Consider the following 13,596-nt stretch of genomic DNA (forward strand, 5'->3'; position numbering starts at 1 on the left):
TCATAAAGCATAAGTTCAGTTGCATCTGACCTTTTTCGTTAACTAGTCATGCAAAGTAGCCTGCTCCTCCCTCCTGCTGCTCAGGGCATGTCTTTTTCTGTAGGCAGTTCTTAGCCCAGTGGCCTGTTTTTGTCAGTCATGATCTGCCATCTGCCAGGACTCTGGCCGCGACCTCGTCCCCACCTCCTGCCATGGCAAACCATGGCTTGTCACCCTGAAAATACATAGACACTGTTTTCCTAACTTTCTTTTGTGCTTTTGCCCTTTTGCCCTTTGTTGGAGGACAGTAGCTGCATGCATAGCATAATTTTAGTCTCTGTCAGGGCACAAGTTTGCCATCCAATTTGATGCTGTCCAATAAATCCTTAAATTTCAGGCTTGAGACCATTCAAGAAGGCATTCTTTAACTGCTGCACGTAAGGCCCATCCCCATTCTGTGCAGTAACTTCAGGTACTGGTATTCCACCGTCTTAAACACCTCTTTCAGTCTGTTAAAAGAAGCCACTACTCCTTCACTGTCTTCTGTATAAGAAGATTGAGGTTGAGGCACAGGATTGGAAGGCGCTGTGGGAGGTAATATTGCTCCACTGACAGTACCCTCTTCTCCCTGGGTATACGGAGGAGGCTGAGCCGGTGGTGGATTGTTAGGACGAGGAAGTGGTCTACAACATGACATTGATTGATCATCTGTAAATTTAGCAGTTTGCCCTAAATGCATTATTGGTGCAGAGGTTTTTGGCTCTTTTTCTCTTTGCTTCTGTCTTTCTTCTGCTTCCTCTTTCCCTCTCCATCTACTCTTTTAACCATACTTGGGCTGCAAACAGCCCTTCTTTTCTCTGATCCTTCTGATTTCCCTTAGTCTTACATTTTATGTCCTTTACAGTCATCACAGTTTAACTTCCCTGAAAAACCATATTTATTTTTTTTCGTTTTTTAAATTTTTCTATGTTTTTAGGACCCTTTTGTTATTGGCATTACTTTAGTGTCACCGGTGACTTGTTTTAAATTTTGTATTCTTATTGCCCATTTTATTTCTTTATTTTTAATTACTTCTGTTTTATACTCATTATTATTTATTTATTTATTTATTTGTATCTTATTATTATAAGATATTGTTATTTCAATTTTTTCCTTTTTATCTTTGCTCTCTTGAATGTTATTCGTTTTGTTTTGAGTCCCTACTCAGTTCGCTCATAAGATTCCTCTTACCTTACAGGAGTTCATCTCTGGTCCCTTTTTTTCAAAATTCAATCGCATCATTCCTCTCCCTTTTAGCAGATCTCCCGGCCTCTCAACTCACCAGACATTTACCTTAAGAGAATGGGGTGGAGGTCTTTAAATCAGGAGTCCCAGACTCCCCCGTCCACAGTATCAGGTCCAAGCCTGGAAGAAAGAGGAGCTATTGCAATCTTGGACGAGCCCCTAAGTTTGTTAGGTACATTCGTTAACAAATAAGTAGTAATGAAACTCACTGGCTGGTACCCCACATTATTTTTATACAAATAATGTCATGCAACAAAAAGGGGGCAATTTCCCACTGCAAGACATCTGGGTTTTTATACTAAGTGTCTTGATCAAGAAATCAAGGTTAGAGCAAACTGTTCTCAATGAAAACAAAGTTATGTTTGCACAATAGGCCCTATTAAGCAGTGTTTCGATTATACTAGATTAAGGTGGATTAGGTCACTTGAGGGTAAAACATTTTCTCAAACAATTAAATAGGCTATAAATATCATTATTTATTGTTATTTATTCATAAATGTATTTTAGTACTCCACTGGACATTATTGTAATATTACAATACATTATTGTTAATTGTGAAGCTGATGAACCCTTCAGGAAAATCTTTTTTTTTTTTTAATCTTGTCAGGAGGCACAAGGAGCTCAACAAGAAAGAGAGAAAAACATAAAAAAAACATGTTCTCTAATATTAGGGGGTATAATTAATACTATATATCACTTTTACACAACTCTATTTTAACTTTCTGATCTTTTCCTTACGGCTGCTCCCTTCAGGGTTCGCCACAGCGAATCATCCGCCTCCATTCAACCCTACACTCTGTATCCTCCTCACCCAGACCAACTATCCTCATATCCTCCTTCACTACATCCACGAACCTACTCTTTGGGCTTTCTCTAGGCCTCCTTCCTGGCAGCTCTAACCTCAGCATCCTTTTACCAATGTATTCACTGTCCCTCCTCTGAACATGTCCAAACCATCTCAATCTGGCTTCCCTGGCTTTTTCTCCAAAACATCTACTGTAAGTTGAGTTGTCCCTCTGATGTACTCATTCCTGATCCTATCCATCCTTGTCACTCCTAAAGAGAACCTCAACATCTTCACCATGTAACATTACTGGTCTCACCACTGTCTTGTACACCTTTCCTTTCATTCTTGCTGACACTCTTGTCACACATCACACCTAACACTTTCCTCCACCCGTTCCAACCTGCTTGCACACGTCTCTTCACTTCTTTTCCACACTCTCTGTTGCTCTGGACTGTTGACCCTAGGTGCTAGGTAATCCTCCACCTTCTTCACCTCTACTCCCTGTAACCTCACCGTTCTATTTGAGTCCCTCTCATTTACACACTCATGTACACTATTTTACTGCGACTAACCTTCATTCCTCTTTTCCAGAGCAACCCTCTACCTCTCTAGATTTTCCTCCACCTGCTCCCTGCTCTCATTACAGATGACAATGTCACCTGCAAACATTATGGTCCATGGAGATTCCTGTCTAACCTCATTTGTCATCCTGTCCATCACCACAGCAAACAAGAAGGGGCTCAAAGCCGATCCTTGGTGCAGTCCCACCTCCACTTTAAACTCCTCTGTCATACCTACAGCACACCTCACCACTGTCTTACAGCTCTTATACATGTCCTGCACCACTCGAACATCTCTGCCACTCCAGACCTCCCCCTACAATACCACAGCTCCTCTCTCAGCACCCTGTCATACGCTTTCCCCAAATCTACAAAGACACAATGCAGCTTCTTCTGGCCTTCTCTGTACTTCTCCATCAGCATTCTCAAAGCAAATATTACATCTGTGGTACTCTTTCTTGGCATGAAACCATACTGCTGCTCACAAACGCTCACTTCTGACCTCAGCCTAGCCTCCACTACTCTTTCCCATAACTTCATTGTGTGACTCATCAGCTTTATTCCTCTGTAGTTTCCACAACTCTGCACGTCTCCCTTGTTCTTAAAGATGGGAACTAGTACACTTCTCCTCCATTCCTCAAGCATCCTCTCACTCTCCAAGATCTTGTTAAAAATCCCAGTCAAAAACTCTACTGCCACCTCTCCTAAACACTTCTATACCTCCACAGGTATGTCGTCAGGACCAACTGCCTTTCCACTCTTCATCCCCTTCAACGCCTTCCCCACTTCATCCTTACTAATCTTTGCTACTTCCTGCTCCACAGCAGTCACCTCTTCTACTCTGTGCTCTCTAACATTTTCCTCATTCATCAACTCTTCAAAGTATTCCTTCCATCTTTCCATCACACTTGTGGCACCTGTCAACACATTCCCATCCCTGTCCTTGATCACCCTAACCTTCTGCACATCCTTCCCATCTCTGTCTATCTGCCTCGCCAACCTGTACAAATCCACCTCTTCCTCCTTGGTGTCCAACCTATCATACAAATCCTCATACGCCCTTTGTTTGGTCTTTGCCACCTCTACCTTCACTTTACGCTGCATCTCCCTGTACTCCTGTCTGTTCTCTTCTGTCTTCTCAGTGTCCCACTTCTTCTTAGCTAAACATTTCCTCTTAAAACACTCCTGAACTTCCTCATTCCACCACCAAGTCTCCTTATCTGCTTTCTTCTTTCCAGATGACACACCAAGTACCCTCCTACCTGTCTCCCTCATCACTTTAGCTGTAGCTGTCCAGTCATCTGGAAGAACCTCCTGACCTCCCAGAGCCTGTTTCAGCTCCTCCCTGAAAGCCACACAACACTCTTCCTTTTTCAACTTCCAACACTTGGTCCGCTGCTCTGACCTTGTCCTCTTCAGCTTCCTCACCACCAAAGTCATCCTACACACCACCCTCCTATGCTGTCTGGCTACACTCTCCCCAACCACTACTTTGCAGTCACTGATCTCTTTCAGGTTGAAACGTCTGCACAAGATGCAATCAACTTATGTGCTCCTGCTTCCACTCTTCCACCCCTTTAAATTTTTCACTCTTTGTGTCATTGCAGCCATTTTCCAAAATCAAAAAAGTTCATTTTATTTCTCAATGTACACTCAGCACCCCATCTTGACAGAAAAAACAAGAAATGTAGAAATTTTTGCAAATTGGACGTTGAACGTTGGTGGACAGCCATTTTCAGGTCTCTCCAGAGATGCTCAGTAGGGTTTAGGTCAGGGCTCTGGCTGGGCCAGTCAAGAACGGTCACAGAGTTGTTCCGAAGCCACTCCTTTGTTATTTTAGCTGTGTGCTTAGGGTTATTGTCCTGTTGAAAGGTCAACCTTCAGCCCAGTCTGAGGTCCTGAGCACTCTGGAAGAGGTTTTCTTCCAGGATATCTCTGTACTTGGCCGCATTCATCTTTCCTTCAATTGCAACCAGTCGTCCTGTCCCTGCAGCTCCTTGGGCAGTTCCTTCGACCTCATGATTCTCATTTGCTCTGACATGCACTGTGAGCTGTAAGGTCTTATATAGACAGGTGTGTACCTTTCCTAATCAAGTCCAATCAGTTTAATTAAACACAGCTGGACTCCAATGAAGGAGCAGAACCATCTCAAGGAGGATCAGAAGAAATGGACAGCATGTGAGTTAAATGTGAGTGTCACTGCAAAGGGTCTGAATACTTATGACCATGTGATATTTCAGTTTTTCTTTTTTCATAAATTTGCAAAAATTTCTACATTTCTGTTTTTTTCTGTCAAGATGGGGGGCTGAGTGTAGATTAATGAGAAATAAAATTAACTTTTTTGATTTTGGCAAATGGCTGCAATGACACAAAGAGTGAAAAATTTAAAGGGGTCTGAATACTTTCCGTACCCACTGTATATGTCACCCTATGCTTCTCCCTTTTCTGGAAAAATTTGTTCACTAAGGCTATTTCCATCCTTTTTGCCAAGTCTACCATCATCTGTCCTTCTGCATTCCTGTCCTGCATACCAAACTTACCCATCACTTCCTCGTCACTTCTGTTTCCCTCACTAACATGTCCGTTGAAGTCTGCCCCAATCAACACTCTCTCACCACTGATACCCACAATCACCTCATCCATCTCCCTCCAGAATTTCTCCTTCCCTTCTAACTCACATCCTACCTGTGGGGCGTAACCACTGACAAGATTCAACATCACACTTTCAAATTCCAGCTTCAGACTCATCACCCTATCTGACACTCTCTTCACCTCCAGAACATTTGTAGAAAAATCCTCCTTCGGGATAACTCCTACTCCATTCCTCTTTCCATCCACACCATGATAAAATAGCTTGAACCCTGCTCCTAATCTATAAGCCTTGCTACCTCTCCAGCTGGTCTCTTGAACACACAAAATAACCACCTTTCTTCTCTCCATCATATCAGCCAACTCTCTAGTTTTCCCTGACAAAGTCCCTACATTCAATGTCCCTACTCTAAGTCCTACACTCCTGCCCTTCCTCTTCTCTCTTTGCCTACGAACACGCCTTCCTCCTCTCCTTCTTCAACCAACAGTAGTCCAATTTCCACTGGTACCCTGTAGGTCAACAGCACCAGTGGCGGTCTTTGTTAACCTAGCCATGACCGATCCGGTATGGAAATAATATTTGTGATTCGCATGTTTGATTTGGCTTAGGTTTTACGTAGGATGCCCTTTCTGACACAACCCTCTGCATTTACCCGGACTTGGGACTGGCACATGAAGACACTGGATTGTGCCACCTTGTGGTTGCATTCTGTTTTAACTTTCCGATGTATCAGGAAAATGCTCAACATTCATACACATATTGTACTATATCTGTAAAGATCATGTTGCATGATTATATATCTTTACAAATCCCTTAGGTAATTGCTATTTGTCAGATTGTAATACACAGATGATTTTAATAGCAGTTCTTCTTTTGACTTAGATGTGACATTACAACTACTGTCTACTGTAAAACAGTCCTGCAATCATCTTGGCGATGTTTTAAGGTTTGCTTGAGATTGATTAAGGGCTTTTGCATTAGTTTAAATGAAAACTAATCAGTTTGGCATGAAAGCTCCTCTCAGCACCAAAAATATGTGGTCTCAGAAACATTCTTGTTTTACAAATGTTTGTGAGACCTAAAGAAGCCATCACAATAAACATTGACACATTTTAAACAAGCCAATAAAAAGCACAGTATTTAATTTTTATATGTGGTTGATCTAAAAGAGACCCATCCAAGCCATAATTCTTTGTTTTTTCTGATGTTTTTAGGCTCACGGAGAGGTTCAGGAGGTGAGACGACTTAATAGACCTACAAGGGGACCATGCTTGAAATGGGGCAATGTGGAATGAGGCATTCCTCTTCTTTGTGAACTGCAGAAAGGGAGCAACCACGAAGACGAAGGAACGACTAACAGACAGAGGAGGTGGTGGAGGAGTGGTTGCTTTGGTGTTATGGGTGAGGGGGCATTCAAGATGTCAAATGGAAATGAGAGCAGTGAAGGGCCTGCTGGGTCAATGGCAGCAGTGGTGGCTACTGCAGGAGGTATGGTAGCAGAGAGTCCTTCTTCAGCTGTCTCTACCTATATCAAACTGGTGCTACTGGGGCTAATCATCTGCATCAGCCTAGTGGGAAACCTGGTGGTGTCACTACTTGTACTGCGGGACCGAGCCCTGCACAAGGCACCTTATTACTTCCTGCTGGACCTGTGCCTGGCTGACACCATTCGCTCAGCCATCTGCTTCCCATTTGTGCTGGTGTCCATAAAGAATGGCTCAGCCTGGACCTACAGTGTGCTTAGCTGCAAGGTGGTGGCCTTCATGGCAGTGCTGTTCTGCTTCCATGCTGCCTTCATGCTGTTCTGCATCAGCGTAACACGCTACATGGCCATTGCACACCACCGCTTTTATTCAAAGCGCATGACATTCTGGACATGTGTGGCAGTGGTGTGCATGGTGTGGACATTGTCTGTGGCAATGGCTTTTCCACCTGTTTTTGATGTGGGCACCTACAAATTCATTCGTGAGGAAGATCAGTGTATCTTTGAGCATCGCTACTTCAAGGCTAATGATACACTAGGTTTCATGCTAATGCTGGCTGTGCTCATTCTAGCCACACATATTGTGTACATGAAGTTACTTCTCTTTGAGTACAAGCACCGCAAGATGAAGCCGGTTCAGATGGTGCCAGCCATTAGTCAGAACTGGACCTTCCATGGTCCAGGGGCTACTGGCCAAGCTGCAGCCAACTGGATTGCAGGCTTTGGCAGGGGCCCAATGCCACCCACTCTGCTGGGAATCCGGCAGAACTTGCACAATCAGAACCGCCGCCTGTTGGGCATGGAGGAGTTTAAAGCAGAGAAGCAGCTTGGCAGGATGTTCTATGTAATCACCCTGCTGTTCCTGGTGCTCTGGTCTCCTTATATAGTGGCTTGTTATTGGAGGGTGTTTGTCAAGGCTTGCACAATACCCCACCGGTACCTCTCCACCACTGTGTGGATGAGTTTTGCCCAGGCAGGGGTCAACCCCATTGTCTGTTTCTTCCTTAACAAAGACTTGAAGAAAGGGCTCCTTTCCCACCTACCAGCTTGCTGCAGGACTAAACCTCATCTGCCACGAGAGCCTTATTGCGTCATGTAAGCATACATGACCTAAACATGGAAAAAAAATCAAGGGGCAGCGAACAGTTGTAGGAGTGTTTGCTTCAGTTAATTTTTATTCAATACAAGCTACTTCAAAGCAGTGGATGTAAACTAAAGATTGTAATGAAAAAAAAAACACTGGAATGGAAAGCATGCATTTCCATTTACCAATCCGTTTTCATTGAAAACAGCATACATGGTTTCAGACCTGACCATTGGTAACATGAAAAAAAAAAACTTTAATAGCAAAACATGCAAGTAATAATGTAGTCATTGTGGAAACCAAGCCAGACAAACAGTCACCAACAACTCTCATAAGCTGCTTCATTAAGAATGTTGAGACTGGATTAATATGTTTGAGTTGGTTTGGTGTGAGAAAAAAATATCTAAGGGGGACAAAAAAACCTGCTCTAAATAAAAATGTTCAGAAAATGTTGGATTAGTTAGAAAAGGCAGATACTGTAATGGTATCTGAATGGCAAACATGGGGAGATGAGGAAATGAGTCAGAGAGATGCAATGAAGGCCCTTGGTCAGATTTGAACTAGGGATATTGGCATTTATAGTTGACATCTTAATCCTGAAGCCATGAGGCTGAACTGCATTTTTTTCTTATCAGTCTTTAATTTTTAGTTGATAACATTATTCAAAAAATATAATTCTAAGGATCTGTGAATGTAATGCTCTGATTTTCTGACACAGCAGTCTATCCAAAGACATTCTTGTTTAAGCCCACTTAAAGAGTAATGCTTAAGTTATTTAACAGTTATTTTAAAGTATGAATTCTGTCACTTAGGAATCAGAAAAAATTTTAAAAAATGATAGTAAAATCAAATCTGGTCCTATTAATGCTCTTCACTGAACCGAATGCAGTGCACCAGCTTTTTTTTTATCACTATGATGATGTATTTTCTTTCATCTCAGTGCACAGGTTATCCATGTCTAATGTTATTTCTGTTACTCATTGATGCTAATTACAACCTTTTTGGTGACTAGAGAAAATCTACTACTGATACATGTGTGTTGTATTCAGTGCATAATAATACAAAAGATAAGACCTGATCAGCTCAATTAATGGCAAGCAGAGTTTTCTCAGTAAGTGCAGCCTGTTATAGCCTACATCTTGAATTTGAACACAGTGCCCAGTTGCATAAAATATTTCTTATAGGAAGTAATTCTTTTAACCTGACCATTGGACTTCCAAATGCTGCAAAAAGACCTCCAAAAGCTGGGGTCTGATTCTAAGAATAAGTTGGAAATCACTTCCCACTGACTACCTAGCACACTTTACTTACATAATTTCTAGTGTCTGAATGTTAAGAAGTTTAAAATGTATGCACTACGTAATTCCCTCGCAAATTCCCATGGTACTCAAGAGTGGATTTTTCTGTTAAAAACCGACAATGCAATACCCAAAATGTCCACCAGACACATGAGCACAGTATCACTCCTGGCTCTTTTCTCCTTTCAGCAAACATTATGCACCTAATGTCTCTGAAGCATGAATTTACTTGTGAATGTATATAATTGCCTGTATTTATTGACAATTGAATTGAAATTAATAATTAATGATTCATCTAATTTCTTACAAACTTTGTTTTTATGTACAAATGCCAAAACTTGAAAGAAATGCATTTTGTTAATATTCGCTATTCAGTAGAATATATCAGACAACGTTCTGCTTCCTTTAGTTATCAAAACCACCAGTATAGCTGCAGTATATCTGTTACAATATTGATCATGTGACATGAAAAACATGATTCACATATGTTTGAAATTGGCAAAAAATGTTGACAGAGCAGTTTAACAGTTTATTTTCTGGCAGAGGAGGATTGTTTCAAGTTGTATGGTGACAAACATTTAATGGCCTGTGACAGATTCCTTTGTTTTGCACTGTCTGACCCTGTTCTCTCAGGTCAATAATGTCATGACAGTTTTCTATAGCAGCCGAGCAAATTTACATGTTAACCTTCAATAATGCTGGTGTGGCTTTACTTTGCCTCCATTGTGTAGTTGAGTATGTCAAATTGACTGTAATGAATCAATTTAACTCTGAAATGTAGCCGTTTTGGCAACAATTTAAATGGGACAGCCTTGTTGCATGAATCAGGTACCAATAAAATACTAACTGGTTCCTCCTTAAATGTATATACAGCATAAGAAAACAAGACTATGCAACTATACAGAATGCATAACAATTAGGTATTTTAGAGAAAATGAGAAAATATGAATTATATTAATAACTATACTGACTATAAATATATTAATATTATATTATGTTTAATTTAGCTTTTTTTGTCCTTTCCTTGTTTACTGTTAATTCTTTCGTCCCCAGTCTTGTTTTCTTCCACTGGACATACATTTAACTTCCAATTGGACCCAGTCAGAATTTTATTAATACTTTATTAATTCAACAAAATACCTAATAATTTGTGGGCTATTAGTGTTATGCCTGTTTTAAATGCTAATGTCACTATGCTGTTTGTCTTTGATATTTCTAAAAATTCAATTATGTGATTCATCCATCAGAGGATTCATGTCTGAAATCTCAAATTACATCATCACCACAGAATAACTAGCTGTACATGCAGTGTTCATCATTTACAAGTGACATAACAAGAGAGTGATCTTGGGCACAGCTTGAGTGATTTCTAGCAGGAATCAAAACTCAATTGCAATCCAATCTGCCATGGTTCTTATTATGAAAACTGTTAAAAGGCAGAGAAAAAGGAGCTGCACTTTATTAAGTAAGAGAAACATGCTGAAAGATCAAATAAGCTACAGAAAAACAGGCACTGCAGAATAAATATGTTAACATTTTATAATGAGTACAACGAATATACTCAAGTAATGTTTAACTAACATATGATTCACAATGCCTTAATGCGTAGGGTGGTGTGTACTGCATCAAAAATAATAAATTGGGTGTAAGGTCCCATCACTTACTGTAATTTATAAGCCCAGGCAGCAGACGAAAACCTGATCTTAAATGACCCCTTCCATTCAGCGAATTGCTCTTTTACATTTCTTCCTTCTTAGATTGGTGTGAGAAGTACTATGTCAGGACAAACCAGATTCCAAATAATAGCTTCCGTGGATATCGCTGGCTCCCCAATTCTCAGAAAGTTGTACTTTAAGTAATCTAGAGGTAAGCCAATGGATTGATAGAGTTTTATCTGTATTAGATTTATTAATATCCCCCTATGGTGCATTGATTTTTGCACTTTAAATTTAATCATGAAGGTCTTTTACAGTTTTTTTGCAATGTATGGCACTATGTGTTTATTCTTTGTGTGAAGCTCACTGAAACAAATTGCAATTAAGACAGTACTGAATCTTGAATTAATGCAGGATGTATCATGACTTCATCTTTATTATTAAAAATGATCAACTCAGTATGGCTTTCTCTGATTAGTTCATATTTAATATATGGAATGTTAAGTCACATTTAATTTATACATTTATTGATATGCCACCTATAATTAACTGCATTCCAATTACACATAGGACAATTTCACATCCATAGAATTGGTGAACCTCTTTATGTATTCTCATGGAAATATGAAGCTTATTTTTGAAATAAACTTCCCATGTCTACTGCTCTAAAAAGCAAAAGCATATAGAGAGAGGCTGATCAAATACATGGAATTAATCTTTCTGTAATTGGAATGCAAATAATTTGGTGAATTCAATGTGAATTAACACTGCTTAATTAATAATTATGAACTAATCACAGAAACAGTAACATGATCATTTATTGAAAGAGACCAAGAGGCATTAATTCATGCATTAAGTCATTGTGAATCATGTGTTAAACAATACTTCAGCATGAGTTGTACTGTTAAGTATTTTTTTTTTTTTTTTTTTTTGATCCACAGTCCTTTTGTGACTTTTTCATTTTGTCAATATAATAAAACTTCCATCTTCACCAGTAATAGAACTATAAAGCATTTTGTTGTCCTTGTCAACTTGTGTAAGAAAAAAACAAAAAACATACCACAGGAAGAGAATTTTATTGCTTGGAACATAACTACGCAAGACCTTATTTGTATAACAATTTTCCTAGACAAACCATAAGTTTTATCTGTAGCTTATAAAGAGTATTGGTAAAGAGAGGATTTTTTTTGGTGGACTATGTAACTGGGCACTGATAACTATATCTAGCTCTCCATCACTTGTTCAGGGAAGGCTTTTTTCAAAGCTGCATTTGCTCCATGTGAAAAAAGTAGGTATCAAGTGAAACACATGTATGCAATGAAAGCACAAGCTAAGACTGTGTCCTCTAGAGCAAACAGAGCTGACAGGAAATTAAGCTCCTGAGCCTAGCAATTTCAAAAAAACACTAAGACTTAATCACATACCTGTTACTGATACTATAGCAGAATCAGCTTCCTAAAGTGATAATTGGTCTGGCAAAATTACTGTGTTTTCAAAATTTACATTTAAAAAAACTATGCTGTTCATATTAGAAAGTGGAGCCAAGATGGCTGAAAAGAAAACCTTTTACAAAACCCTGAAAATGCCCTTAAAGGTTTTAAGATTCCTTTTAGAGCATAAGATTGAGCTGGAAATAAGTTGATATTCAGACCATACAGCCTAGGTAAAAAATTTCAAACATTACTTACCAAGAGTACTGAAGGGATGAGGGCATCCTACTTTATGTACACATTTAGATAAATCAATGTGCTGTGCTTCTTTCCTGCTTGTCTCTGAAAATGATGTGTAACTTGAAATGAAGGTGGAAGTAATAGACAGGGAACAGTGATTCTAAATTGTCAGTGAATGCCTGAGACCATGACACAATCCCTAAGCTTGAGGGCAGGAACGGTTTTTTGGTTTGAGGTGTCCATTTTGTTATGAATGTGACACACCGAACAACAGAATGTCAGAGAATTGCAAATTTTGTTTTAATTTTCATAATAATGGCCTTACTCCATTAAAAACATCAAAGCAATGCAACAAAGAAAGGATACATGTATATTGTCATTCAAGAGGAGTTAACAGATTAATGACATTTAGAAAACTTGTTGCTCTTTCCATCAAAACCTGGTTAGCTTAGTTCATGGACTAATAAGGGAAGGAGGAGGACATTCAAAGTAGTATACAGTCACAGTTCTATTGCAGACTGATGATCTGAGTAAACCTTGCTCTTTTTTGTTGTTCTTGCTGATATGCTGAGGAATGAAGGGGAAATGACTGGATTTTTATTTTCCATTTTCATTTCTTAAACAAAGCCAGATAAATGTGTGGATTCACAATGGATGCTGAAGATACCTGACATTGTGTTTTAGTTTCCACAGACAAAATATCTTTTGTAAATTTATTGTGACCTCTGTACTATTTAGTGTGTATTATATTGAAAGCAAACTAACTTTGAAATGCAATGGAAGAGTTCCTGATCATTGTATGTTTTTCTGTGATTGTGTGTGTGTGTTTAGCAGGAATGAATGTATATATTTGTAAGATGAAGGAAACTGAAAAGAAAAATATTGACCTGACTACAACTTGCATTTTCAAGATATTGTTTCTGCAAATGTGCAATTTCATTTGTATTTCTCATTTTTCTGACTTAAAGACATAAATGTGTTTTCAAACCAATCAAGTCCCTTTTAAAAACATGTACTAGATAATTATTCATTTGAACTTTCTTCGTTGCAAAAAAAAATATATATATATACAAATATTAGCCTCTTTCTGAAGTAACAAAATGATAATAAAAAGGTATCATCTCAGATATGTACAGCATACGTTTGAGATTCTTAGAGTGCCACACCTATGAATTCCATAGGAATGGGTTCATTTTGGCCATGAAG

The 13,596-nt window shown here is 39.2% G+C and overlaps 1 protein-coding gene across 1 annotated transcript; it reads left to right on the top strand.

The window, feature by feature from the left end:
• Positions 1-6,597: 6,597 nt before the first annotated feature.
• Positions 6,598-8,079, top strand: LOC113145929 (probable G-protein coupled receptor 173). Its single transcript, XM_026333086.1, has one exon. It carries the CDS (start codon positions 6,598-6,600, stop codon positions 7,780-7,782), a length of 1,185 nt encoding a protein of 394 aa, XP_026188871.1. The 3' UTR covers positions 7,783-8,079.
• The last annotated feature ends 5,517 nt before the right edge of the window (positions 8,080-13,596 follow it).

Source organism: Mastacembelus armatus, chromosome 7 (assembly GCF_900324485.2).
Source record: "Mastacembelus armatus chromosome 7, fMasArm1.2, whole genome shotgun sequence".
Taxonomy (NCBI): domain Eukaryota; kingdom Metazoa; phylum Chordata; class Actinopteri; order Synbranchiformes; family Mastacembelidae; genus Mastacembelus; species Mastacembelus armatus.

Coding starts and splice junctions, on each gene's coding strand:
- LOC113145929 (XM_026333086.1), top strand. CDS start 6,598: ATGGGTGAGGGGGCATTCAAGATGTCAAATGGAAATGAGAGCAGTGAA.